The sequence below is a fragment of the Podarcis filfolensis genome (genome assembly GCF_964270895.1).
Source record: "Podarcis filfolensis genome assembly, chromosome: 8".
Taxonomy (NCBI): Eukaryota; Metazoa; Chordata; class Lepidosauria; order Squamata; family Lacertidae; genus Podarcis; species Podarcis filfolensis.
Window position 1 is genome coordinate 5,426,814 of NC_139611.1, and position 27,430 is coordinate 5,454,243.

At 47.8% G+C, this 27,430-nt stretch overlaps 1 protein-coding gene across 1 annotated transcript; it reads right to left on the minus strand.

Moving 5' to 3' along the window:
* Positions 1-420: 420 nt before the first annotated feature.
* Positions 421-27,333, minus strand: ARHGAP25 (Rho GTPase activating protein 25). Its single transcript, XM_083629424.1, has 11 exons — positions 26,905-27,333; positions 16,612-16,811; positions 12,312-12,402; positions 11,438-11,557; positions 7,193-7,400; positions 6,111-6,243; positions 4,975-5,048; positions 3,519-3,640; positions 2,687-2,892; positions 1,774-2,369; positions 421-953 (listed from the first exon to the last, which is right to left on the minus strand). The coding sequence occupies exons 1-11, from the start codon at positions 27,047-27,049 to the stop codon at positions 755-757; spliced, it is 2,094 nt and encodes a 697-aa protein (XP_083485550.1). The 5' UTR covers positions 27,050-27,333; the 3' UTR covers positions 421-754.
* Positions 27,334-27,430: the final 97 nt, after the last annotated feature.

The window sequence follows — 27,430 nt, forward strand, 5'->3', positions numbered from 1 at the left end:
TTTTACCAGAGAGTAACTGGTTGGTGGCAGCGGGGAAGCGAGCACAGTGGTGGCAGAGGGATCAATAGACCGTTAAACGTCCGGGGACCCTGTGTGATCGCCACAGCCACCCTATTTGATGTAAGTCTTAGGAACCCCCGTCTGGATTGACCACGCATCACTTCCGGCGGGTGGGCCGGAAGTATTTTGATTGCCCCATGCCTAAGCCAAACCTCTTTCATCTGTATTCAATAAAGTTGTGGCCTGTTGTAACCCAAAAAACCAGCCTCATTGGTCTCTTATTTGCATATGTTGAGGTATGGGAACCCCATGCCTGGTCCTTCAATCAACATTGCCAAGCAGGATTAAAAGGAGGGCTGAACTCTGTCCTGGCAAAATAAATATAACATGGAATGAAAACACACACAAAAAGCCAGCAAGTGGAAGAATGCTGGGGTGGCAGCTCTTGCAGTTTGGCCACAAGAACGGGATGTTTAATCAATGGAGGTCAGGAAGGAAAATGGCCTGAGGCAGCTGTGCTGTTATTGCAAAGAGAGTTGGGCGTGGGAGGACGTTGCAGCCTGCAGCTCTCCACATCTCCTAAGAGCATCTATCAGCTGGCTGGGACCCACCAGTTTCCACCAGGCCTGACCCGTGACCCAGCACATCAGGCCAGTGGAAGAAAGGCAGGCACGGTGCTCGAAAGAGCCTCTGACCGCCCCCTGCCCTGCAAGGAGCATGGCTAGTTTCTGTTCAGAATGAGCAGCCCTTCCCCTTAGTCAGTTTTCGTTGCAGATTGGATCATGGACCTTATGGAGTTCTCCAGAAGTTGGTTCTTCTTTTCAAGGTCAGCCTGGGATCGCTCGACGCTCTGAAGCTTACTTTCCAGCTCAGCAAACCTATTCTTTTCTTCCTCGATCTCTTTGTTCAGCCTTACCACTTTGGCCCAGACCTCATAGTTCTCCTTCTCGAGGCTGCAAAAAAAAAAAAAAAAAAAAAAAAGGAAAGTGATGTCAGCAGGCAGGGCAGGCCCTACCATTAGGAGAGTGAGGCAACTGCCTCAGGCGGCAGGGGATGGGAGGAATTCAGCGATGGGAGTAAGAAATGATATAGGGACGCGGGTGGCGCTGTGGGTTAAACCACAGAGCCTAGGACTTGCTGATCAGAAGGTCAGCAGTTCGAATCCCTGCCATGGGTTGAGCTCCCGTTGCTCGGTCCCTGCTCCTGCCAACCTAGCAGTTCGAAAGCATGTCAAAGTGCAAGTAGATCAATAGGTACCACTCCGGCGGGAAGGTAAATGGCATTTCCGTGCGCTGCTCTGGTTCGCCAGAAGCAGCTTAGTCATGCTGGCCACATGACCCGGAAGCTGTACGCCGGCTCCCTGAGCCAATAAAGCAAGATGAGCACCACAACCCCAGAGTCGGCCATGACTGGACCTAATGGTCAGGGGTCCCTTTACCTTTACCTTAAGAAATGATATATAAATGACACTTGTCTTCCATAATTCTTTGGGGAAATTGCTGGGGTGGGGAGGAGAGAATGTGCATTCTTTTAGATGACTGCAGGGCATTGGGATTAGATGAAATAGAAAAAAAATACATACGATAATAACAAACAATAACACACACCCCCGGATAATATTATTGTTGTGGTGATTAAAGGAGGAATGGGGGGAGAACCATGTGCCTTGAGCTCCATGGAGAAAAAGGTAGGATGGGAATGGAACAAATAAAGAATAAAATAAAACCATCAGCTTCAGAGAGAAACAGGCTCAACTGAGTTATTTTGCATTACCTCCTAATTTGCTCTTCATAGTCCTTTTTCTGCGACTCCATCTCCTCCTTCAGCTCCACAATCATCTTCCTAAGCACCTCAGGGTCCTCTGAATGGCAGCCCCTGTTTTCAGGACTGGGGTTTGCAACCACTGCCCCGTTCTGCCCAGGATGAGGAATGTCATGTATTGGAGAACCCTGTCCTGAAATTTCACTAATCTGGTCCAATGGTCTCTCATTGTGGGCCTCCTTCCTCGTTTCCATCGCTGAACCACTGGGGGTGTGGGAGCTGGAAGCCTGTGGGAGATTGAACCACTTGGACAGTCCCCCTGAGAGTGTCCTTTTGTGGGCACCTGTAGAAGAAACAGGCTGCAGGCCAGCTGGGGAAGGTGAGGACCAAAATTCACTGTTGAAAATCTCATTTCCATCCGTGCTTTGGTTCCCTCTGTTGGAGGAAAGGAAGGAAAAGCATTTCCTGCTGGGTAGTGTCTGAGTCCTTTTCCTGGGCTCTTCTGTCCATGACCCCAGAACGTCGCTGGGCTGCATCTCCCCGTTACCTTCTGCCGCCTCAGCTGACCTGGCAGCCGATTCGGAGATGGAGACGTCAGGGTTGTCTTTCTGAAAGAGAAGAGAGAAACCTTCAAGCGAATGCCGAGGCCAAACTAGACACCGGAAGGGCAGGGCGGAGAGGCAGTGTGGTGCAGTGGTCAGAGTGTCAGACTGAGACCTGGGAGGCCAGGGTTCAAATCCCCACTCAGACAGGAAGCTCACTGGGTGACCTCAGGCCGCTCACTCACTCTCAGCCTTGCCTACCTCGCAGGGTGGTTGCAAGGATAAAATGGGGGGGGGAGAGAAATATGTACGCAGCCTTGAGCTCCTTGGAGGAAAAGTGGGGTACACATTAATAAATAATAATAATAATAAAGGCTGCTCACGATTTGCCGCAGGAGAGTCCTGCTCCCTGCTCTGGCCATGAGCGGCCTCTGGGCAGCATCCCAGCCGACGGAGCTGCGAGGAACTGGAGATTTATTGGAGTCACTCTTCTGCAGAGGCGGAGCAGGAGCCACGTCTTTCGATATGGGGAAGAGCTTTTCATGGTCGCTGATCAAGGTTGACATCACTTTCTGGATCTGGGGAGTGCCTGTGGCGGGGGGGGGGGAGGAACACACCAAAGGATCATGCTAGGTAGAAGCTTGGGGCAGGGGGAATGGTGCCCCGGACCCCCTGGGTAGGTTATGGAGACCCCCTGGGGCCCAAAAACCACCAATTGGGAGCCACTGATCTATACAATATCAGCTTCATTTAGTAATATAGAAATGTAGATTGCACTTACACACCGTACTTTTCGCTCCATAAGACGCACCTAGTTTTTAGAGGGGTAATGCAAGAAAAAAACTATTCTTTAAAGGGAGCGCTGAGCAGAGCCTGTATGCATCCCATACAGGCCACACACACGCTCCGTGCGGCTCTTAGGGGCCTTTCCAGGAGGTGGGGGAAGGGACTGAGGGGCTAAGCCAGAAGCTAGAACAGCGAGAGGGTGCACTGCGCAGCGATCCCTTTCGCTGTTCTGGCTTCTGGGATAGCCACGCAGCCTGCATTCGCTCCATAAGACGCACACACATTTCCCCTTACTTTTTAGGAGGGAAAAGGTGCGTCTTATAGATCGAAAAATACGGTATGTGAACATTTGCAAAATGGGGTGCACCTTGTTGGATAAATGGGGCACCTCATTTCATCCAAACACCCCACCCTTCCACCCCATTGCACCTCTCATAATGGTGGCAGGGTCTTCTATCTTTGGTCTGATGAGATTCACTCCAAACACTGTCGCCAGATTCTCCACACTCATCTTGTTGGTGGAGGAACTCTGCTGGACTTCATGCAGGAACCTGCCAGAATCCGGAGGCCAGAAAATCGGAAAGTGAGAGTCCAGCAATAACAGGTCCATAGGTTTATTTTTTATTGTGACTACAGTTAACTCACAATTTGTATGGGGGTTATGCTTAGGGCGGTGGGGCGAGTTGCGTGCAAAGTCAAAATTGCATATAGTCCGTCTTGGCTGTGAGTCCTGGAAGACCTGCTCCCTGCGCCTTGCAGGCCTTTTCCCCTTGGCCTGGGAAGGTGGGCCCGGACCGACTCCAACTACAAAAGCAGTTGAATCAACTCTTGGTCTGAAGTATTGTTTAGGGGGCTCTGTGTGGAGGGGGCAAGGGTTGCTGTTATTGATATGAATTTTTGTATCTTTGTTTTAGATCTTTAGATTTCATGTGGAAATTGTTCAATTTGGCTGTTTGTTTTTTGAAGTTTTGTTTGTTGCTTATGACTGTAATTTTGTTATGTTGTGATTTTGGGGTTTTTTTCATGTTGTAAGCCGCCTGGAACATGGTTTCAACTTTCAAAAAGCAGCATACAAATAAAATTACGTATGTACGTAGGTACTCAAAACAACCACTTGGAAGCGCAACTGTGCAAGCAATCTTACCTCCCAGACCCAGCATGACAAAAAGGTCTTGTCCCCCTCAAGCAAGTTTAATTTGTGCAATTTGAGTTTAATTTGTGCAATTTCAGCCGGCTTGCTGGCAGCACGTAAAGCTGAAATTACACATGCATGAGTTGCAAATTGACTGCATTTTACTTTATTTTATTTTTTTTAAAGCACTTTCTGAGTTTAGCCTGTGCAAATGCTTCATCGGTGTATTGAGAAAAGCATGCCTCCCGGCGCCAACTCTTCTTTTTTTTTAATGTCTTTTATTGCTTTTTTACATATAACAATTAATTCAACATAACTTATAAACAATACCTGTCATTTATATCTCCAGTGCCCACTTTGGAAACCTATTATTATTATTATTAAAATTTGTATACTGCCCTCCATGCAAAGATCACAGGATAGTTCACAACATAAAAATACAAAACGAGAACAAAGCATACATATTAAAACAAAACCAGTGCTCTACACGTTCTTGCTACTTAGAGGGCTTGTCCCAGTCCTGAAGAATCTGAAAATTACCAAATGTTTCTGCTTACTTCTTTCTCGGACAAACAGAAGATTAATATTTCTACCTCTAACAATGTGAAGGTCCCAAAAGTCGGGACTGAAATTCACAGCCTGCTGTGGTCTGCAAATGAGTGCCCTGCCAGCGAGAGGGTTTGGATGTGGCAACTTGTACATCTCCTGGTATAAAATGGCGAGATATGAATGCATCAGTGAATGGGCACCTACCGGCAGATGTAACTGAGGAGGTTGTAATTGTCCCGAGGCAGAAGAGAGAGCTGCTTCACTAGCTGACGATGACCCTAGAAGAAGATAAGGCTGGGTTTTCAGTTGTCACAAGCATTTATCCCTAGCACAAAATAACATTGTCATTTCATAGAATTGTAGACTTGGAAGGGGACACAAAGGCCCATCTAGTCCAGCCCCCTGTAATGCAGGAATCACAGCTAAAGGATCCCGAACAGACAACCACCAAACCTCCGTTTAAAAACCTTCTGAGGGAGTCTTTTCCAATATCAAAAGCCCTTATCCTTGCACTTGTCCCTACAAAGCATCGGTTCAAGTGGTTTTGCTTTTGCCCCACTGCTTTGTCCCAGAAAACCCGGTTCTTGGCAGTAAATTGGAGCAAACATTGATCCAGAGAAAACTCGAGATTCAGCAGTAAACAGCGTGTTTGGGGGTGGGGTGACGCAGAGCAAGCAGAAGTGTGGGTGAGCCTTAAGTCTTTGAATGCAATCAACATACATGGTTTTCCTTATGCCAATAGCAGCTGGGCAGGGGGAAGCCTGAGCAGCTTCAGGGGGGCCATGGTCAAAAGAGTAACTCTCTTTTTCTCCTTGCCAAGGCACTGGCAAGAATCTCATAAAGTGCTGTTTGCCTTTCAATGGGAGGCCTCATTGGCATCAATAGGAACTTCCTGTGAAATGCAAAGAGCAGCTTTGGAGGTGCAATTTTTGTGAGGACTGTGGGAGGGAGAGAAAGTGAAGACAGTCGTACCTTGGATCTCAAACGCCTTGCGAGTCGAACGTTTTGGCTCCTGAACGCCGCAAACCTGGAAGTGAGTATTCCGGTTTGTGAACGTTCTTTGGAACCCAAACGCCCAGCAGGGCTTCTGCGGCTTCTGATTGGCTGTAGGAGCTTCCTGCAGCCAATCGGAAGCCGTGCCTTGGTTTCCGATCTTTATGAAAGTCGAACAGACTTCCGGAACGGATTCCATTCGACTTCCAAGGTACCACTGTACTGCTCTTGGAGGTGCGTCCCAAGGCAGCTCAGGCTGTTTACATAACCCATACAAAAAGCGTGCATATTCACTGCATCCTGGAAAGTAACATGAGATTACTGACAAGAGGTGCGTTATTCCAAACCTTTGCCTGATCGGCCGTCAGAAGCTGGCCGCACAAGAGGAAGTCCTCATACTGTGTCCAAGGAATGGCAGGCTCAGGGAGTTCCCTGAGGTAGAGTTTAAGCAGAGAAGCCACTGTGTGCACATCTGTGTCTCTGCAAAATAAGGAAAGGAGATAGAGAGGCATGCAAAAGACCTTGCTACTGGCAGGAGCAGACCCCACAAACAGTGCTGGAAAACTGGGGACATGTCATACCTATGTAACTCTAGGTTTCGCTTTAAGGAACTTCAAAGGTAAAGGTAAAAGGACCCCTGACCATTAGGTCCAGTCATGGCTGACTCTGGGGTTGCGGTGCTCATCTTGCTTTATTGGCCGAGGGAGCCGGCGTACAGCTTCCGGGTCATGTGGCCAGCATGACTAAGCTGCTTCTGGCGAACCAGAGCAGTGCACGGAAATGCCGTTTACCTTCCTGCCGGAGCGGTACAATTTATCTACTTGCACTTTGACGTGCTTTTGAACTGCTAGGTTGGCAGGAGCTGGGACCGAGCAACGGGAGCTCACCCCGTCGTGGGGATCCGAACCAGCGACCTTCTGATCGGCAAGTCCTAGGCTCTATGGTTTAACCCACAGCACCACCCGCATCCCATGGGAACTTCAAAAATGGGGCATAATTCAGCACCCAAATAGAACACCATATAAAAATACTTTTATTCTAGCATTTCTCTGAAGGCATGCATATGAGCCTAAAGCAGGGATAGGCAACCTAAGGCCCGGGGGCCAGATGCGGCCCAATCGCCTTCTCAATCTGGCCCACGGATAGTCCAGGAATCAGCGTGTTTTCACATGAGTAGAATGTGTCCTTTTATTTAAAATGCATCTCTGGGTTATTTGTGGGGCATAGGAATTCGTTCATTCCCCCCCCCCCAAAAAAAAATATTGTCTGGCCCACCACATGGTCTGAAGGACGGTGGACCGGCCCCCTGCTGAAAAAGGTTGCTGACCCCTGGCCTAAAGTGTGGGGAGAATGTGGGGTGTTAAATCTAAAGGTCAATCCCATCCCAGAACTGGCAGCCTTGGATTCCCTTGAGAAATACGCCACCTACTGGTCAAAGGACGGCCTCTCTCCCGCGTCAAAGGCATCCCGCAGCTCTTTCACCAGGTTGTCCTGGCCAGGAAGTCGGAAGATGCCCTCTTCGTTCAGGCCGTGCTTCCTGATGAACTCAGCACATTTCTCAACCAAGATGGGGACCTGATGCTTCCCAAATTTCTGCTCATACACCATGGTCTCCACCAGCTGTTGGCCAAAAACCACTGGGGGCAGGGGGGGAGAGAAGAAGACACAAAAGAAAGATAGGTTCTCACAAGGTCCTATTCTGGAACCAGCCCACTTAATCTTCAGTTCTGTTTCTGCATCCCTGCCCAGATTTTAAAGACTACAACTCGCATCTGGCATATGATGCTGGTCTGACGGGAGCAGGGATGGGTTGATGGGAGTTGTAACCCAAAATTGGGAACAGTGGGTCTCAACCTTTTTCAGACCACTGCCCCTTTGTTTCCATAAACTCACCCCAGTGGCCCCCAACCCCATCCTACCCTATAAAAAGCATCATTCAGAACAGTGGTTTACACAACCCACTAAGGCACCAGATCGGGGCAAGTCTGACACAGATGATCCTTAACTGAAATTCTGTGGAATTCAAAATACAGAAGTGCAAATGATGAAACAACAAAGTACTTTTGCATTTTAAAAAATATGAGAGTACAAATGATGAAATAACACCAAAAAAAAACCCCTTACTACCTACTACAACAGCCCTGCAATTTGGGCTCCTCTCATCCCCCTGTGGTAGATGAGAGGGGGAAGAATAGTAGCTTTTCTAAGACCACCTAGAGACTTCATTGACTCACAGCTCAGCCATTCCTGCCAGTTTATTTCACCACTTTAGAGACAAAAGCTTCTCAGTGTCTCTTGGCATTTGGCAAGTCAAGTCCTGCTGTATAACACACAGAGAGCAGTGGCGGACTTTGGGCTTTAAACTTTCAGCAGCACTCTGTGCAACACCAACATTCAGGCCCCCACCCCCTGCCTTCCATTGATCGTCATTGTTGCAGTGTCCCCTGCAACTCCTTTTCAGCTCAGTGCCCAGGGTGGGCAAACTGGTTGCACTCTCCTAAATCCACCTCTTCAGAGAGCTCCTGGCGCATTTGTGGGCACTGCTGCTGCACCACTCTGTGGCAGCTTGCGCTCTGCATGAATTTCTAAGAGGCTGGCATTTAAAGAGGCAGCAGTACCTTTTCTGTGGGCCATGGGCTGCTGCTGCTTCTTCTTCCTGTACTCCCAGCAAAAGAACATCTCCAGGTCGGGAAAGCAAAAGCCCAACTCCCAGCCCTTCATCGGGAGTCCAGGCAGGAAAAGGATGGCAGAGAAGTCCAAGTTCCAACCAGCAAAGGACTTCAGAACTTGCTTCTACGCCTTTAGGCAGGCTTCTGTTCTCATCCTTGCTTCCAGATTCTGGAGTCTCTTCCCTTTCCAAATCAGCCCAGCATCCACACATCCTTCTTCCCAGGAACGTCGAGAGGGGCAAGGATCTGACAAAGAGCTCTTTGGCTTTTAGAGAACCATCATAAACCTGTCATTGTACATAGTAAACGGGTGCCTCCTTCCATTACTCCTGCATATGACTTCCTTCACTCAGGCTGAAGCTGCCCTCTCCACATCACGGCTCCCTTCTTTGCAGCAAAAGAAAGAGGCAGTCATTTCCCTCCAAAACGGCGCCACGATTCAGCGCTAGTCAGTCTGGGGCCTGGGATCGCATCTTGCCTGCTCCCTTGAAATTATGGCACAGCCTTCGAAGGGGAGGGCGCCCGCAGCCTGCCTCCCCCAGTTGTTACGAGGCCAAAGACTAAAGCACTTTGAAAAAATCAATATGCTCCGTGGATGATCGAGCAGGAGCCCAAAGTCTCTCCGACAGGAATACGTCTGTGTCAGTGATGACGCTGCCCATGTCAGAGTCAGGGCTCTGAAGCCTGCAGCCGAGTCAAGGTCTACACTGACGAGTGGCTAACAGACAGGCTCTGAATGGGCGCTTCATGAGGGGGCCTGGGGAAGCCCAGCCATCTGCCAGTAACAGGCGCAAGCGTCTCTGGGTCCTCGTCACATCAAGGCCTCCTTGTCTTCACCACTAAGGTGGCCTCTTGTTGCCAAGGCCAAACTAATTACAAAATTATGCATGCTTTATTTTGCATACCACCACAGAGGCAGTTTGTTGGAAATATGGAGTATAAATAATATGCATATTTGTTTTACTTATTTGCTGCGTTTCTGTCCTACTTTCTTCCTCCAAGGTTGTCCCCGTCTTTGTTCAATCCCAACAACCCTGTGAGGTAGGTTGGGCTGAGAGGCAGTGACTGGTACCCAGGGTCACCCAGTGAGTGTCATTGCCGAGTGGGGATTTGAACGCTGGGACGCGAGTGGCGCTGTGGGTTAAACCACAGAGCTAGGACTTGCCGATCAGAAGGTCGGCGGTTCGAATCCCCATGATGGGGTGAGCTCCCATCGCTTGGTCCCTGCTCTGCCAACCTAGCAGTTCGAAAGCACAAAGTGCAAGTAGATAGAAGATTGGAAGAAATTTAAGGACTATTTACAGAAATATTGCAAAATTAATGAACTTTGAAAGATGCTGGATTGAATTTATGTGGTCTCTAGCTGTTATGATAAAAAGAACTGGGATTAATATTGTTTAAGTTATAAAATTTAAAAAGTTGATTGGAAAATAAGGTGTTAGTTAAAAGGAATGTTAAGAGATTAGGATTTGCTGGATTAACAATTTGAACTAGAAAACAAGAAGGGGAGGTATGAGGAAGTCAAAGAAACATGTTATTGAAAAATTGATATCGAAATTGATTTGTTTTTAATATTTTTCTTTTTCTTTTTCTTTTTGTGTCTGTATAAAATTGAAAAATTGAATAAATATTTATAAAAAAACAAAAACAAAGTGCAAGTAGATAAATAGGTACCGCTCCGGCGGGAACATAAACGCCATTTCCGTGCGCTGCTCTGGTTCGCCAGAAGCGACTTAGTCCTGCTGGCCACGTGACCTGGAAGCTGTACGCCGGCTCCCTCGGCCAGTAAAGCGAGATGAGCGCCGCAACCCCAGAGTCGGTCACGACTGGACCTAATGGTCAGGGATCCCTTTACCTTTACCTCCCAGCTCTTAGTCCGACACTAATCCCTACATGACTCATTTGCTTACACCCACCCCAGGAACATTCAACTGGCAATCAGGGGCTAAATACGGATCTTCCACACCCATTTTCCAGCACCCAAAGGTAAAGGACCCCTGGATGGTTAAGTCCAGTCAAAGGCGGCTATGGGGTTGCAGCGCTCATCTCGCTTTCAGGCCGAGTGAGCCGGTGTTTGTCCACAGACAGCTTTCCAGGTCATGTGGCCAGCAGGACTAAACCGCTTTTGGCACAACGGAATACTATGACAGAAGGCAGAGTGCAAGGAAACACCCTTTACCTTCCCCACTGCAGCAGTACCTATTTATCTACTTGCACTGGTGTGTTTTCGAACTGCTAGGTTGGCAGGAGCTGGGACCGAGAAATGGGAGTTCACCCCGTTGCGGGGATTCGAACCGCTGACCTTCCGATCGGCAAGCCCAAGAGGCTCAGTGGTTTAGACCTCAGCACCAACCACATCCTTAGCGCCAAAAGCACCTTGCTCACACCTGGCTCTTCAGCATGCGTGTATGCTTTTAGGACTCATCTGATTTTTAAGATTGCAAATTGTTTTTAATTGTTTTTAATACAGTCATACCTCAGGTTACAGATGCTTCAGGTTGCATTTTTTCGAGTTACGGACTGCCGAAACCCGGAAGTACCAGAACAGGTTACTTCCACGTTTTGGCGGCCGCGCATGCGCAGAAGCGCTAAATCGCAACCCACGTGTGTGCAGACGTGCTGCTGTGGGTTGCAAATGCTGTGGGTTGTGAACGTGCCTCCCACACAGATCACGTTCTCAACCCGACTGTCCACTGTATTGTGTTTTAATGATGCCACCTGCCCTGGGATCTTGGGGTGAGGGTCAGGTGATGAATAGCAGAACAACAACTCGTGCATTGCTGAGGCTGGCTACCACACAGCTCTCACAATGCTGCAACCCCACAGCTTTCTCACATCCTTAGAGTTTCAGAAACCTCCATCACAGGAAATTTTATCCTGCGACTTCCCGCAGTGATGAAGATGAAAACTAAAAGGTGGGGATGTCTCTTGCCCTACTGAAATGGATAGAAAGTGAATTAAACCAACAGCATGTTGATACAAAAGAGCTTTGCGTCCCCCTTTACCTCCTAAGGGAGACCCCACCATGCGGCGGAGAGATTTCACCCAGTCCTCCATGTCAGACTGAGAACTGGCCATCAGCACGTAGGAGTCTTGTCCTGCACGATTCTGGTCTCCCGAGACGCCTGCGTGGGGGTGGAAAAAAGCAAGTTACTCATCCTGGAAAGTGGAGAAACTGCTGCAGATGGATTTCTCTCCCTACTAATGTCTTTCCCCAACAGGCTTTTGCCTGTAAAATATGGCAGCAACTCAGAGGAGCAGTGCTTCCCCAGGGCTGAATCCAAAAAGGGCACTTAAAATCAACATTTATTCAGAGCTACCTTTTTTAAAAAAATGAGGAAACAGCAGTTCTGGCCACTCCCTGCTTTGTTCCAAAAAACTCCTCCCCAGTGTGTGCTAAAGGTAAAGGGTAAAAGGACCCCTGACCATTAGGTCCAGTCGTGGCTGACTCTGGGGTTGCGGCACTCATCTCGCTTTATTGGCCGAGGGAGCCGGCGTACAGCTTCCGGGTCATGTGGCCAGCATGACTAAGCCGCTTCTGGCGAACCAGAGCAGCGCATGGAAACGCCGTTTACCTTCCCGCCTGGAGCGGTACCTGTTTATCTACTTGCACTTTGATGTGCTTTCGAACCGCTAGGTTGGCAGGAGCTTTTCCAAGCGCTGCTCTGGTTTGCCAGAAGCGGCTTAGTCATGCTGGCCACTTGATCCGGAAGCTGCACGCTGGCTCCCTCGGCCAATAAAGCGAGATGAGCGCCAAAACCCCAGAGTTCTGTGACTGGACCTAATGGTCAGGGGTCCCTTTACCTTTACCTTACTGATTCAGACCAACACGGCTACCTACCTGAATCTGAAATTGCCATGCCATTGAGGGCTGCTCACCTTGGATGATTTCAAAGATAAATCTCCCCACTTCGTCAGAGCCTGTGGCTGCCACCTCCCTGATGGAACTTCCATGAAGGCGTATCGATCCCTGAAACCAGAAACAGCAGCAAGTGTGAAACATAAAGCAATATTTTATGATTTGTAAATTAAGTGAGTATATAGAATTGGCAAAATTAACTTCAATGATAAGATATCAATCAAATCAAAAGTTAAGAATGGAGTGGAAGTATTTCGAACATTGTAAGTCAAAATATTGTTCTAAAAATGACATGTTAATAAGCTTAGAATAAAAAATGTAAGCAATAACAAAACAAAGAAAGAAAGAAAAATCAGAATTTAACAAAAATAATTTATTTTGGAATGCAAGGGGGGAAAGGTAGAAAGAAATATACAGAAGTCGAATTGCTGTGGAGGGAAGTAGAGGGTGGGTGATGGGTTTTATAATTAAGTGTATAATTATGCACTTATAATCATTGGGAATTTTAGTTATTATGTATATATTTTAAGTTTCAATAAAGATCTTTGAAAACAAACAAAAAAAAGCAGTATTTTATTATTGACAGTTGAATGAATTCCCTTGGAAGGTGCTGGACTCTTCTTTGCTGAAAGTTTCTAAAACAGAGTTTGGATGGCCAGGCCTGTCACTGATTCTTCAGCTGTGATTCCCCTTCCAAATCTACGATGCTATGATTCTATTACTCCCCACTACCCACTCCAGAATGGAACAGAAAATCAGTCCCTGTTTTTTGCAAGGGGAAAATATTTTTGGGAAACTGGGTGGCGGGGGGCGGGCAGGCAGGGTGGAATTTCAACCCTGCCCCAATGAAGGGAGATACAGCCTTTTCTTCATGTCGAAGGAAGAGCTCAGACGACAACGTCATGAGTCGGGGCAGTCACGAGGAAAAGGCAGATGACTTGAGCCAAACTGGTAGCAAGGGCTGCCCTGGGTGTTTTCATGGTTACTCAGCTGTATTGCACTTAAAAATAAAAAAAAAAGGTGCAAAGTATTTTTATTGTGAAGATTGCACATCATCGCCAGATAACTCGTGGGTGTGACAGATTAAGTGTGTGGGGTTGCAGGGTCTTTTCCTGCCACAGGAAGCACTGTGGAAGAAGTCAAAGGCAGGAGGAGGTTGAAGCAGACGTGTGGGTGGAGCGAGACACAGGACGGACCTGTGCAAATGGGAAGTGAAATCAGAAGAGAGGAACTATATTGGTGGGGGCAGAGCAGCCGAGCAGCTTCAAGCAGATGAGACTGCTGTTAAGGGAGAAATCTGAGGGCTCCCTTGGACAAAAAACATGGACACCAGCCAGAAATACCAGAGCAAAACAGAAGCCGGTAGGCTTGGTCTTTATTGAAGACTGTGGCAACAGGACTCCCACCTGCCACAAGGTGGAACAAGATGGAAGCCCTGAACAAAAGAGCCCCCACACTTTTATTAGCTGCTAATCCCCATGTTACACCCCCAAAAAACTACATCACTAATACATCATGGTTACATCATGAAAGGGGAGGTCTGGTGGCAGGAATCTGAGCATCCTGTACCCTGCCCCATGGTTCTCCTTGCCCTCCACCAAACACCCATCAAGTGTAACAAAAGAGATATCTACATTTCCCTGTTTCCCAGCCAAGTTAATCACACCCTTTTGTCTTCATCTGGGTTTGTTATTTCTGGAATGGCTACCTGTCTGGCACTCAGGTATCAGGATGCCAGGAATTATCACTCAGGCAGAGGGGCAGCTGAGTAGCTGAGCTCACATGTCTATATGAATTTCTGAAGTTTTCCCTGTGAGCCAGTATATAGATACATTAATCAGTGAATTCTTACATTTGGTATTGTGCAGCAAAGGCCCTTTGAATAGATAGGAAGAAACTGTGATGAAGTGTTTTGTGAGGATAAATCACAAAAGTCACAAAAGCAGTTGTGCTGATTTTGGTAGTGGGCTGCATGTGCATGATATCTGCTGGAGGGGCAACCCCCTCCCCAACCTATACATAAATTCCCGCAACATTGCCAACTGTTTAACCAGCCCCTGCTCCTGCGCCTTTGATGGCAGTTCATCTCCACCACACCATGAATACTTCTTCCTGCATGGCAAGGGGCTGGACTAGATTACTCTTAGGGATCCCTTCCAACTCTACAATTCTGTGATTCCAGGTGACTCTACCTACTGATCTCTGCGGATTTTGACCTGCTGCTCAAAGCACAGGATCCAGGCCCATGTTCCTCTATTTTAGCGGGTCTTGATTTGTTTGGGGCACATTGTTTATTATAAGTCAGTCGGCACCCCTAGTGAAGAGTTTCTTGAGCAGGGGCTGACAAGATCACTGCCAATGAGTGAGGGTCTTTAGAGGTAATTTGGTTTGGGGTGGAAGCAGGGATGTGCAAAGTCCGTTTTGGGGGCTTAATCCGGCCCGCCAGTCAATTTAATCCAGCCCCAGAGGCAGTTTAAAACCTCAACAACTTCAATCTTTAAAAAAGCTCAAAAACATCAATCCTAAAAAAAGGTCAACAACTTTGATTGGCCCTTTGGTTGGCCCCCATGGCCCTCCACTTCATCAAATCTGGCCCTCTTTGAAAAAAGTTTGGACACCACTGGAAAGGCCTTTTCCCCACCCCCAGCAGTGTGCAGAAAAGTAAGAATAAAAGAACTGTCTTGGTGAGCCAGAGCAAAGTGCATCATTCTAGCCCCACATTTTGTGGTCAGCCGACTGCTCCTGAGAAGCAGCGGCATAAAGGCAACAGTGACCTTCTTCCGCTCTTTGTGCCCAGCATCTAAAACTCAGAGATAGACTTCTCTTAAAGATGGAGGTTCTATTCAGGAGCCCTTTGAAAAAACTTGTCCTTGGTGAATTTCATTCACGCCGTTAAACATTTGCCCAAGGCTAAAGCTTGTGAGAGCGAGCTGCCCAATGGTAGTATCCACTTAAGGGGGCAGCTTATTATTTTGCAAACATTCTACAAACGTTTTCTAGCAAACTTTCTGGTGACGGCGTCACAAAATCTGGTTTCGTGAATCTTCATCTACATCATGAAAGAAGGAGAATTTATAGTCCACCAGTGTAATACCAGCTGCTCTGTGAAATGGGGAAGGAAGCTGGGTATATATTTAGCTTATGACGCCGGCAACTTGTTCAGCACTTAAAACATGAAAATGCCACCAAGGCTGTGCACACATTGCCAGCTAAAAATGCAGCTGTGTCATCGTTCTTCTCAATTCAGATTGAAGCTGGTTTGGGGGGGGGGGGGGAATGTATCAAAATGCAGTTTTCCATAAGCAACAACAGGATAGATATGGGTTGTGGCCAACTACCAACGTCAGCAGTGGGGAGCCAATAGATGCAGAGGAAACCAACAAGGCCTTATATTGGATAACATTACCAAAGAAGTTGAAAGCTCAGAATCTGGTTCACACTTTATGTGAGCTGCAGGATAGTGAGAGCTGCGTAAGCAAGGAGGAGCCTCCACAAGCCCTGCCCCAGCCCCTCCCCACAGCCAGGAGAAGGACCACCAGCTCCCCCCACCCTTTTGCCCACTTTCCCTGAATCTTAGTTTGTCATATTGTCCAGAGCAGGAATCATGGTTTTTAGGAAACACTGGTTGGTTTCAAAAGAAGGCTACACCAAACCATGGTTTCTGAAAGTGGCTTGCCCATCTCCCCTGCCCTCCCCACATCTGCACTGCAGGGGCAAAAAAAGAACCCTTTGGATTTTGCCCCTGCAAGATTCCTCCCCATACAAGCTAGCAAAGAGAAGCAGCTCCACTAGCTTGCAGGTGGGGAAGAGAACTTGCAGGAGTCAAGCCAGAATCACTTCTCCGGCTCGGATTTCAATCTGAGCCAGGGAAGAATTCGGGGGCTGCTCCATCTGACCTCTCTCTTCTGAGGTGTGACAATATAATCAGCCCTTTCCCCCTCACAAGAACTTCACTGACTTTGCTTCCTGCCACCAGGGCCGGCCCACTCATGGGGCTCTGTGAGACAACTGCCTCAGGCGGCAGGCTCGGGACAGTAGGTAGGGGCAGCAGATCTGAGGGCTCCAAGGTCACTCCCTTCACCACCTCCTGTGCTTGTCGCCCACTGCCCCACCACCTGCTCCTCTCCAGCTTCCTTTTTTCTCCACCTTCAGAGCACCGGGGATTCCCCTGGCCATTTTCAGTCACCTCAGGTGGCTGTTGGGCCTCAGGTGGCAGAACATCCTGGGCCAGTTCTGCCTGAGACGGAGCTCTTTCCCCCTGGCCCATGGAGAGCCCAGACCACCAGGGCAATCCCTCTGGACCCTCTACCTGAACAGTACCTGGGGCTTGAGGTCCTCTTCATCCTTGTAGTAATACAGGTGCTGCCCTTTCAGGACAAAGTACCTCTGCTGCCAGTTCTTGACGATGGAGCGCTGCTTCTTCAGCCAGCCGGCCTTCAGGGGCCGCTCCAGAAGGTTGGGAGGATGGGGCCAGCTCCCCGAGCCCTTCGGGTCGACGGCCATCATGCTCTGGGAGCGGACTGGGGAGAAGCGAGAGGCAGTGAGCTGAAGCAGGGAGAACACACACACACACACAAAGCAAAACCAGGGGGCGTTTCTGGCCCAGAAGTGGCTCAGGCACGTCAGGGAGGAAAATCCACCATTGCACCGACCGAGCAAAGAGCAGAGGAGCGAGTCCAAGGAGCTATTGCTGGCGGATGGCGGGGCTCGCGGCAGCCCGTAGCTTTGAGAAAGGAAGCCACCGCAGCTATTTGTTCAAATGGACTTCCTTTTTCCTGCGTGGGCGTTCGTCTTCACAAATGCAGGCAAGCAACCGAAAGAAGCTGCCAACCAGGACATCAGATTTTCTTATTAAATGCGGCTGTTCAGGAATGAGGGGGACCTGCCGGGGGCCTTCCTTGGCAGCCACCGAGAAAAATCAGGATAGGACATTTGTGTCCCGTGCCAGGAATGCCACACTGGGCAAAAGATTCTTGCATTGTAAGGGTTGGACCAGATGACTCTCCAACTGCATGATTCTAAACCTAATCAGATGTTCAGAAAGTTGATGGGAGTTTTAACCTGTTTTTAGTCTGCTGTTATTTTAACTTTTGAATGTTTAAAATTATTGTTGTTGATTCTTCTTATTGATAATTTGATTCTTTTATCTTTGGGGGTGTTCGAGGAGAAGGAATGTTCCTTCTGGGGGAGTTTGCACACTTTTGACCCCCCAGCTCTCACCTGTGACTCCTAAAAGCTGTCAGCGTGGGACAGTGGCCACACCCCAGGAAACAGCTCTCACTGGCCCACTAAACCAGGTGAGGGTAGCCAGTCGGCCTCAAACCCTCAGTGAGTTTGGGACGTCCCCCTCCTGTGCAGCAGATTGAGGGGACGAGACCAAGAGTGGGTCCAATGGTCAGGAAGGTGGTTTCTGCATGCTCTGTAGGAGGGAAATGAGGGGCAGATGGGGCTCATCCCCCTTTAGGAGCCCTTTAGGAGAAGGAAAACTCTGGTCCTAAACCTCCACTGCTTTGCAGGATATCTTCAAGAGAAGAAAAGGCCAAGGAGTAAACCCTCTACAAATCTGGAGTGGAGTCCTGAAATATACTTGGATTCGAGAGTGGATTTCATGCTCTTTATTCAGCTCATAGTGGTGAGGAGGAATGGATGTTCCCCCAGAATGTCTGCTTTATATACATTATTTACACAATGGGCCCCACGTGATTGGCTAATTCCGGGATTCTCCTGTAGGCCAATCAGGTTGCGGATTCACTTCCACCTGGAGCTGGATTGGGTGGCTCCTGCGGACCAATCAGACTACTGCATTTTGGATCCTCTTGTTCTAGGACCAATCAGACTGCTGCATTCTGGATCCTATTGTTCTAGGACCAATCAGACTGCTGCATTTTGGATCCTCTTGTTCTAGGACCAATCAGACTGCTGCATTCTGGATCCTATTGTTCTAGGACCAATCAGACTGCTGCATTTTGGATCCTATTCAACTCAGTACATAACGAGTCCCTAAGGCGATCGGATGGTGCCTTGTACGCCTCCTTCCAGCAACTCCTGTTGGTGCTAAATGTATTGCTCTGCTTTCCTTCGGACCACATCAGTGAGGCTGAGAGTGGGGTCTTGGCATCTGGGCAGACCATGATGGCTTGTGCCCCAGGGAGGTCACTTCGGTACTGCTAACACAGCAGTTTGGTTTCATCCCTGGAGGTGCACTCCATTGTCTCTCAAGACAGACAGATGCTGACAACACACAACCTGAGCATAAGAGTGAAGGGCTCACAGCATTCACACCCCAGATCTTTCTTCTCCATTAGTTGCAGCTTTGGATTCAGCACAGAACTAGCAGGTCTCTGTGTCTCTAGCTGCCAGCCATCTTCCAGCTCAGCTCACCCACCGTCTCGCTGGCTGTTGTTCTCCTTCCTAGCAGCTACGGGTGCTTGTGGAGGGAAGATCCATTCATTTGTCTGCAGGGCCCCATCACTTGGTTGTAGCGTCCAACAAAGCAGTTTAGCTTAATCCCCGGAGGTGCACTCCATTGTCTCTTGAGACAGACGGATGCCAACAACTTTTTAAAGCCATCTTGGCTGGTGGCCATGACAGCCTCCTATGGGAAACGGGGTGGGGTGGGGACCTTTCTCTATCCACTTTCTCCATGCCATACAGTTTTTTTATATTTCTGTTGTGTTATCTGGATCTCCACCCAGGCAGTGCCAGATTTACATAGAAGCTAAACAAGCTATAGCTTAGGGCCCCACTCTCTTGGGGGGCCCCAAAAAAATTAAAGGGAAAAAACACAATGTACATTTCCAAAATATAAGATAAAAAACAAATAAAATTGCTTTAGATACCTATTAGGTCCATAAATTACATCATAATAATAATAATAATAATAATAATAATAATAATAATAATAATTAAAAAAAATTATTTATACCCTGCCCTCCACAGCCAAGACCTGGCTCAGGGCGGCTAACACCAGGTATAAAAACAATTACTGTATTTTTTGCTCTATAAGACGCACTTAGTTTTTGGAGGAGGAAAACAAGAAAAAAAAAATCTGAATCTCAGAAGCCAGAACAGCAAGAGGGATTGCTGCGCAGCCTGCATTCGCTCCATAAGAAGCACACACATTTCCCCTTACTTTTTAGGAGGGAAAAAGTGAGTCTTATAGAGCAAAAAATGCAGTAAATAGAATACAACTTAAAAACAAGAATAAAATACAACATTAAGATGCAGCCTCATTTCAGAAGAAACTCAAATCAAAAACTTTTGGGGGATGAAAACGTCAAACAGCATATATTCAACACAAACAACAGTGACAATTTGTTGCTGACAAAGGACAGCTGGACATATAAAGGGCCTCATTACCTTCAGTAGCTTAGGGTCTCATCAGACCTAAATCTGGCCCCGCATTCAGGCCATTCATTCCTCAAGTTTGCTGCCCCAAATCCCTTAGCAGGAGATGCTGTTGAAGCCAAGGCAACAACAGCAACAGCCCTATAGGCTAAGGCTCCTCCCCAAAGTGTCAAGGGCTAAATTAGGCCATTCAAATATTTGCTTCAGCAGAAACACAGCAGCCATGCAATAAGGTGCAAAGTGGAAATGAAACTGATTTGAGTGTGACTCTGAAGCTCCTGAGAGGTGAGCCAGAAACTAGGCAGACTCAACTGCCCAGGTCATGTGGGCTCTTGCTCAGGTTCAGTACTTGCAATACGGGGCCTGACCTGCTCTACAGGGCTGTTGTCACCAGGTAATGCATAAAACTCTCTCCAGCTCTGTAAAGGTTAAATATCATTATTAGCTAATGAGCTCCCTCTGCTGGAGGCTTGTGGATCAGGTTGTGGGTAAGATGTGAATTCAACGCAGTGCAAACGCATCTTACACAGGTGTTCTGTTCCAACAAGGGTTCTGTGTATACATGGAAAGTGTGTACAGTGGTACTTCGGGTTACAGATGCTTCAGGTTACAGACTCCGCTAACCCAGAAATAGTACCTCAGGTTAAGAACTTTGCTTCAGGGTGAGAACAGAAATCGCGCGGCGGCAGCAGGAGGCCCTATTAGCTAAAGTGGTGCTTCAGGTTAAGAACAGTTTCAGGTTAAGAATGGGCCTCCGGAACAAATTAAGTTCTTAACCCGAGGTACCACTGTATACCTAAACCCTTGGAGCTGTCCCTGTGGTGAGGCGGGTGCAAGAATGAGAAAGAGAGAATCTCCTTCTTGAACAGGCCTTGCCCAGCAAGCAAGGCAGAGAATTCAAAAGCTCCTTTCTTGTTAAGTTGTGGGCGAACATATCAGACGACACAGCGATTCTTCAAACAGCTCTTGTTTATTCACAGGCCAGAACAGAACTGAACTGAAGGGCTCAGTCAGCCTGCTTATATGGAGCTCCAGTACAACGTAACTGTAACAATTTTCTAAAACTATCCAATCACTGAACGTCACTTTCGATCCCTTATTTGCATAACTATCTACAGTATCCCCTGCTGGCCCAGGGTGAGAACTTCAGTACCTAACATTTCTCACCAGAAAACCCAAGCAAATTCATGGAGGAGAGGGCTATCGAGGGCTCTGAGCCACAAAGGCCATGTTCTTCCTTCACAGTTCAAGGCAGCCAAGCTTCTGAATACCAGTTGCTGGAAACAGCCTCTTGGGCACCTGGGGTGGCGCGCCCAGGGGTGGGGAGAACCACCCATAGGGGCAGGGTGCGCAGCACCCATAGGAACAGGATGCACGGCGCCCTTAGGGAGGGGTGGGATGGGGTGCGCGGTGCCCATAGGGACAGGACAGGGCGTGGGGCGTGGCATGGTGCCCTTAGGGATGAGGCATGCCCCGGGGGGTCAGGGCCTCAGCCGCACTATAGCTGCGGGAGAGGGGAAGCAGAAGGCGGACATCATGGAGCCTGTGGGCTCCCGATACATGTGGCTCCGGCACGCTGCAGGCCCCACGGTGAGTGCTGCCCACCATTTTGCCACCCCCTCAGTGGGGACACCCAGCGCAGACCGTCCCCATCGCACCCCTCGCTACGCCCCTGAGTGTAAACCACAGGAGGGGAGAGGGCTGTTGTGCTCAAATTCTGCTTGCGGGTTTCCCCATTGGGGCATCTGGTTGCGCACCATGAGAACCGGATGTTGGACTAGATGGGCCATTGGCCTGATGCTTCAGGCAATAGTAATAATAATAATAATAATAATAATAATAATAATAATAATAATAATAATTTATTATTTATACCCCACCCATCTGGCTGAGTTTCCCCAGCCACTCTGGGCGGCTCCCAATCGAGTGTTAAAAACAATACAGCGTTAAATATTAAAAGCTTCCCTAAAGAGGGCTGCCTTCAGATGTCTTTTAAAGATAAGATAGCTGCTTATTTCCTTCACATCTGAAGGGAGGGCGCCACTACCAAGAAGGCCCTCTGCCTGGTTCCCTGTAAGCTCACTGATGTTCTTGGGGATGTTGTTGACTCTTTTCTTTTCTTAAAAAAAAAAACATTTTTCTGTGCTGGGAGCTGCCCAGAGTGCCTGGGGAAACCCAGCCAGATGGGCGGGGTATAGATGATGAAATGATGGTGATGTTGATTTGAACTACAACTCCCATCAGCCCCAGCCAGCTCAACTTTAGGATGCTGGATCTGAAGAGAGTCGTAGTCCCAAGCTTTTTGAAGAGTATGCAGTTGGGGGAGGCTGCCTGGAAGCGCCACGGATCAGACTTCATATGGGGCAGCTTCCGATGTCCAGAAATGGCATCTGAGCTGCAAGTGAAGTTTCCAAACAGTCCAAATGCTTGTTGAGTCATTGATCAGCCACACACACAACTGTGATAACGGAGGCAGGAGAGGGAAAGTGAGGCGCAGGCACCTTTGGCCTGCTTTGACTCATTTGCACTCTGTGTTTCTTTTGTAAGCTCATTTTTTGTCTTATCAAGTAAGGTGGAATTAACGTATTGTCTCCTTCCTCTGATCCTCGGCATTTGAAGTTCATTGCCTTTGTCGTGATCAGCCTTTTGGCTGAAAAAGCTGCAGGAAGAACAAATGACGAGAGGATGAGCCACCCAGCTTTTGTGAAGCTTCGTTGCTCTGTCTCACAAAGCCCCAATCAAGGCAAGACACCAGAGATCCATAATCGGGTCTCCCACTTTAAAGAAAAGAAACCTTCCGGAGAAGAACCATTTTCTGATCTAAACCTCCCAGAGGTCTGAAGCTGTTTCCTCTGCTGGAGAAAACACTCTTTATTTCCCAGAAGCACAAACGACTGCGAGGGGGTGGGGTGGAAAATATTGCAGCAAAAAGGGCTGTTGTTGTTTTTAAGAACGTAAGGAAAGCCTGCTGGATCAGGCCAACGGCCCATTTAATCCAGCATCTTGTTTTCACAGTGGCCTGTTGCAAACCCAAAAGCAGGATTCAAGCGCAAGGGCAACTCTCCTCTCCTGTGAGGTTCAGAGCAACTGGTATTCAAAAGCCTCTGACTGTAGAGGCAGAGCAGAGCCATCAATAGACCTCCCCTCCAGGAATTCATCTTTTAAAGCCATTTAGGTTGGTCCTATGGGAGCAAGTTCTATAGTTGAGCTATCAAGGGCTTTCTTGAATCTTCCAGCATTCCAAGTAATTTCTATGGTGGCGCAGATTGCAGCTATAACAAAGGCGGTATTTTTTCATCCGCCAAGCTAAGCAGTTGGCTCCTTACCTCTCTCACCCTGACATAGCCACAGTGATCCACGTGACGGTCACCTCCAGACTGGATTATTGTAACTCGCTCTACGTGGGGCTGCCCTTGAGACTGACCCAGAAACTCCAGTGGGTGCAGAATGCGGCGGCGAAACTCCTTACAGGGTCCTCACCATGGGATCATATTCACCCAGTGCTATACCAGTTGCACTGGCTCCCGGTGGAGTACAGGGTCAGATTTAAGGTGCTGGTTTTAACCTTTAAAGCCCTATATAGCCTAGGACCCTTGTACCTATGGGACCGCCTCTCCTGGTATGTCCCATGGAGGACCTTACGGTCTTCAAATAAAAACATCTTGGAGGTCCTGGGCCACAGGGAGGTTAAGCTGGCCTCAACCAGAGCCAGGCCTTTTTCGGCCGTGGCCCCGATCTGGTGGAACGCTCTGTCACAAGAGACTAGGGCCCTGTGGGACTTGACATCTTTCCGCAGGGCCTGCAAGACAGAGCTGCTCCACCAGGCCTTTGGCCAAGGCACAGTCTGACCCCCTTTCTCCTTCTGTAATCCTCATAGAACTCTAGCCCAATGGTTGCCATTAACTTGATTCTGAATTGATTTTAGAATGTATTTCAATTAATTGACTGTGATTTTATGTAAACTGTGCTATTTTTACTGTTGTTAGCCGCTCTGAGCCCGGCTTTGGCTGGGGAGGGCGGGATATAAATAAAATATTATTATTATTATTATTATTATTATTATTATTATTATTATTATTATTTTATAAGTCAGAGCTGTCAAAATATAAAATAAAAACAAAGTATCCGAAATTTATAGGATATAACAAAAACTAATCTGTATAAAACTGTGCCACTCAAATGTCAGTAACTGTGCCTCTCTGAAGTCTTTACTCTAGCACAGGGGTAGGCAATGTGTGGCCCTTGGGCCGATGTGGCCCACGAAGACCATTTTACCATTTTTGCCATCCTTTTTTTCTTCTTTTTTCAAATTCAAAATCCATATTTGTTTTCCAACATAAGTCTATTACATAGATTACCTAAATTAAAATATACATCATTACTCTAGGCTTCCCTTTGCTATATGTAAATACATCGCAGTTAAGAAATTTCTATTATAAATAATATTATAGATTCCCACATGCCCCCCACTCCCCTTCACCCATGTGTGATCTCAATATTTTATTTCTTCTATCTTATTGTGTTGTTATAATTTAATAATTATTCAGTTATTTCTATTGTTATTTTCTTGCTTACCCCTGCACGTTTTACACATTATCTATTAATATTTCAATTCCGTAACAATATTTCTTCATGTATTCCTTCACTCCACCCCACTTTTTGATTATTCTCTGATTTGAGCGACCTCTAATAATTGCTGTCAATTTTGCCATTTCTACAAATTTGCAGAGTTTGTTTTGCCATCCTAATACAGTGGTTCTTTGTGCAGCAGGAAATCTCAACCTGTGGGCTGCCTTCTGGACTGCTTTGATGCCCCCCCCCCCAGCCCACCGCTGATTCCAAAAGAACTGATAGTGAAAACAATGGAGGAATGAATGCAAATAGGCTTGCAACAGATGCTTAGATACAAGCCGGATAACTTGCAGATATAAGAGCAAGTTCATAGAGTTGCAAAATGTGCACCTCATATTTCAGCTTGAGAGGAAACTGCAGGTAACCTGCACATGCCTTGATGGCATTTTCTGCACACTGAAAATAACGGCTCAGGCACGAAATGTCGGCTGCATGCCATTTCCGGGTGCTTCCTGTCGCAGGCTCTCAAAACACAAGCAGGAAGAAGCAGCGCTTCATGTTTTCAAGGTGCCCAGCAAAAAACCTTAGTGCTGGAAACATCCGCTATTTTGTGAAACCTTTTCTCAGTTTATTTCGTGATGACCTTCTCCACGTCAAGAGAAGCAGAGAGAACGTGCTAAATGGCACGACAGTTGGTGCCATTACTCAGAATAAAGTGCCCCTGGATTTAGCACAGCTGACGTGGGTTTATTGATTGCAGCCTTAGGAGGAGGAGCCAGACTTACTCGTTTTGCACACCCTGCTGCTATAGCATCACCCCTCGTGCATCTCCTGTGCTTTGGGGGACACACTTCAAGTAACAAAGGGTTTGGTCACATTTAGAAACTTATACAGAATGGCAGAAAAAGGTTTGGCAGCACTAATGCAGAAGAATGTTTTGCTCCACAGTGTGCCCACCCCCAAAAAGAGACAGTTTGTGCAAAGCAGGTAGGAAAGGTAAGACTCACTCTCAGGGTGCCAACTTGAATAAAATATTGGGGGCAGGTAAGCCCCACCCCGGAAGTGAGAGCTGGACCATAAAGAAGGCTGATCGCCAAAGAATTGATGCTTTTGAATTATGGTGCTGGAGGAGACTCTTGAGAGTCCCATGGACTGCAAGAAGATCAAATGCATCCATTCTTAAGGAAATCAGCCCTGAGTGCTCATTGGAAGGACATATCGTGAAGCTGAGGCTCCAATATTTTGGCCACCTCATGAGAAGAGAAGACTCCCTGGAAAAGACCCTGATGTTGGGAAAGATGGAGGGCACAAGGAGAAGGGGACGACAGAGGACGAGATGGTTGGACAGTGTTCTCGAAGCTACCAGCATGAGTTTGACCAAACTGCGGGAGGCAGTGGAAGACAGGAGTGCCTGGCGTGCTCTGGTCCAGGGGGTCATGAAGAGTTGGACACGGCTAAACGACTAAACAACAACAACAACAAACCCACATAATCAATCACATGACATGGTCACACACACCATTTTAATGGCAATGCCCATCAACTTGTGTGGGCAGCCCCCTAAAATATTTTATTGGGGGGACAAAAGCTCCCTTGGCCCCGAGGAGTTGGCACCTTCTTCCACCTTGGAAAGAGCACAGGACACAGGTAGACCAGCCCCAAATATGGCCCACTGCCGCCATGGCTAGAGGCCGTTGCAGCAGGTCCTGCGTTTCAACTCACAGAAGCAGCAGGTCTGAGAGTGTCAGGCGCTGAGGACAGATGGGAGATGGGGAGGCTGCTTTCAAACCCCGATTATGAGGACCTAGAGCCCCACCTGTGTGTGTGAGAGAGAGACCAGGGAGCAGCAGGAGAGAAAAGTATGACCTTTAGGACCTTTCTGCTGCAAGATCTTCTCCCTTCCCTCAGGGGCTTATTCAAGTGATACCAACAGACATGCAAATATTTTTCTCCTGCAGAACTGCTGTGGTTAATCCTTCTGCCCGGGGTCCCTATATTCCCTGGGGACAAACATTTGCTCCCTCTGTTCAGAAGCTGTGAGGTGGCCAGAAAGACACAGGTGAAACTGAGGAATAATGACATGATGTAGTCGAGCACGAAGTGGCAAAGTTTGGGGGGAAGAGCTCAAAGAGGAGGACAGAACTTCAGAGCATAGAAACTTCATCCCCTCAAGTGATCACCGCCTGCTCATTTGCAGAATCAAAAGGGTGAAAAATCCAACTTCCTCCTTCTTATATATAAAAAAAGAATTAAAAGCTGAAATGCTGACACTGCATCAGATCATAAGATGCGTAGAAAAGACAAGCAACATGTCTGAGATAAGGAGGTAAGCTAATCTGATATCTTTTTGTAGACGTGGCCCCTGGGCTCAAAACGGCCTGGGGAAAATGCTGTGCAGAGGTTTGTAAACAGCAGAGGAAGTGTGCCTTTGGCTAAAAGGGGGGGCTTCACTTCCAAGTTCTCACGAAACCCAAGCAGCCCTTGATACACACAAGAGATTAAGGAAACAAGAGCAGCAAGTGCGTTGGACAAGGGCCAGAGAAATCTGGGTTCAAATCCCCATTCAGCCAGGAAGCTCATTGGGTGACCTTGGGCCAGACATTCTGTCTCAGCCTGGCCTGCCTCGCCGGGTCGTTGAGAGGACAAAATGAGGGAGGACCATCTAGAAATGTAGTCAAGAAAAAACAGCCGTACCTATTTTAGACATGTCCATCTTCAGGTTGAGATCCCAATTCCGTGGCAGCTTCAGAGACATCCCAATTCCAGCGGCGGGAAGGTTTGCCCAACTGCGTCTGAACTGCGGGTCTGAATCTCCTCCACAGATTGTGTGTGCGTGCATGCTATATATATATTTAATTTCCTTCTGGGCTTACTTGAAAGAAGAAAAAAAGTCTCGGTTGACGTTGGTTTGCCAACAACTTCCTGTGATCTTCTGTGAGAAACCCAAAGGACTTCTCTTTTTGTATTTTCCAGTTCAGTCTCTTCAATTTCCAGGTGCAATGCAAATATCAGTTTATTTCCAACCTGCACCCCCCATCCCTCCAAGGACTTTGGAGAGCACCTGAGCTCTAGCTGCATTTAGCTCCCTACTAACGTGCAAACGTGGAGTAAGACCGGCACATGCACACACCCTGAAACATTTTGCAGGCTTGGTTCATGGAGCTGCATGGGCGCTGCTGTGTTAGTGCATTTGAGGAAGTGGGGGCTGCAGCTTGTACAT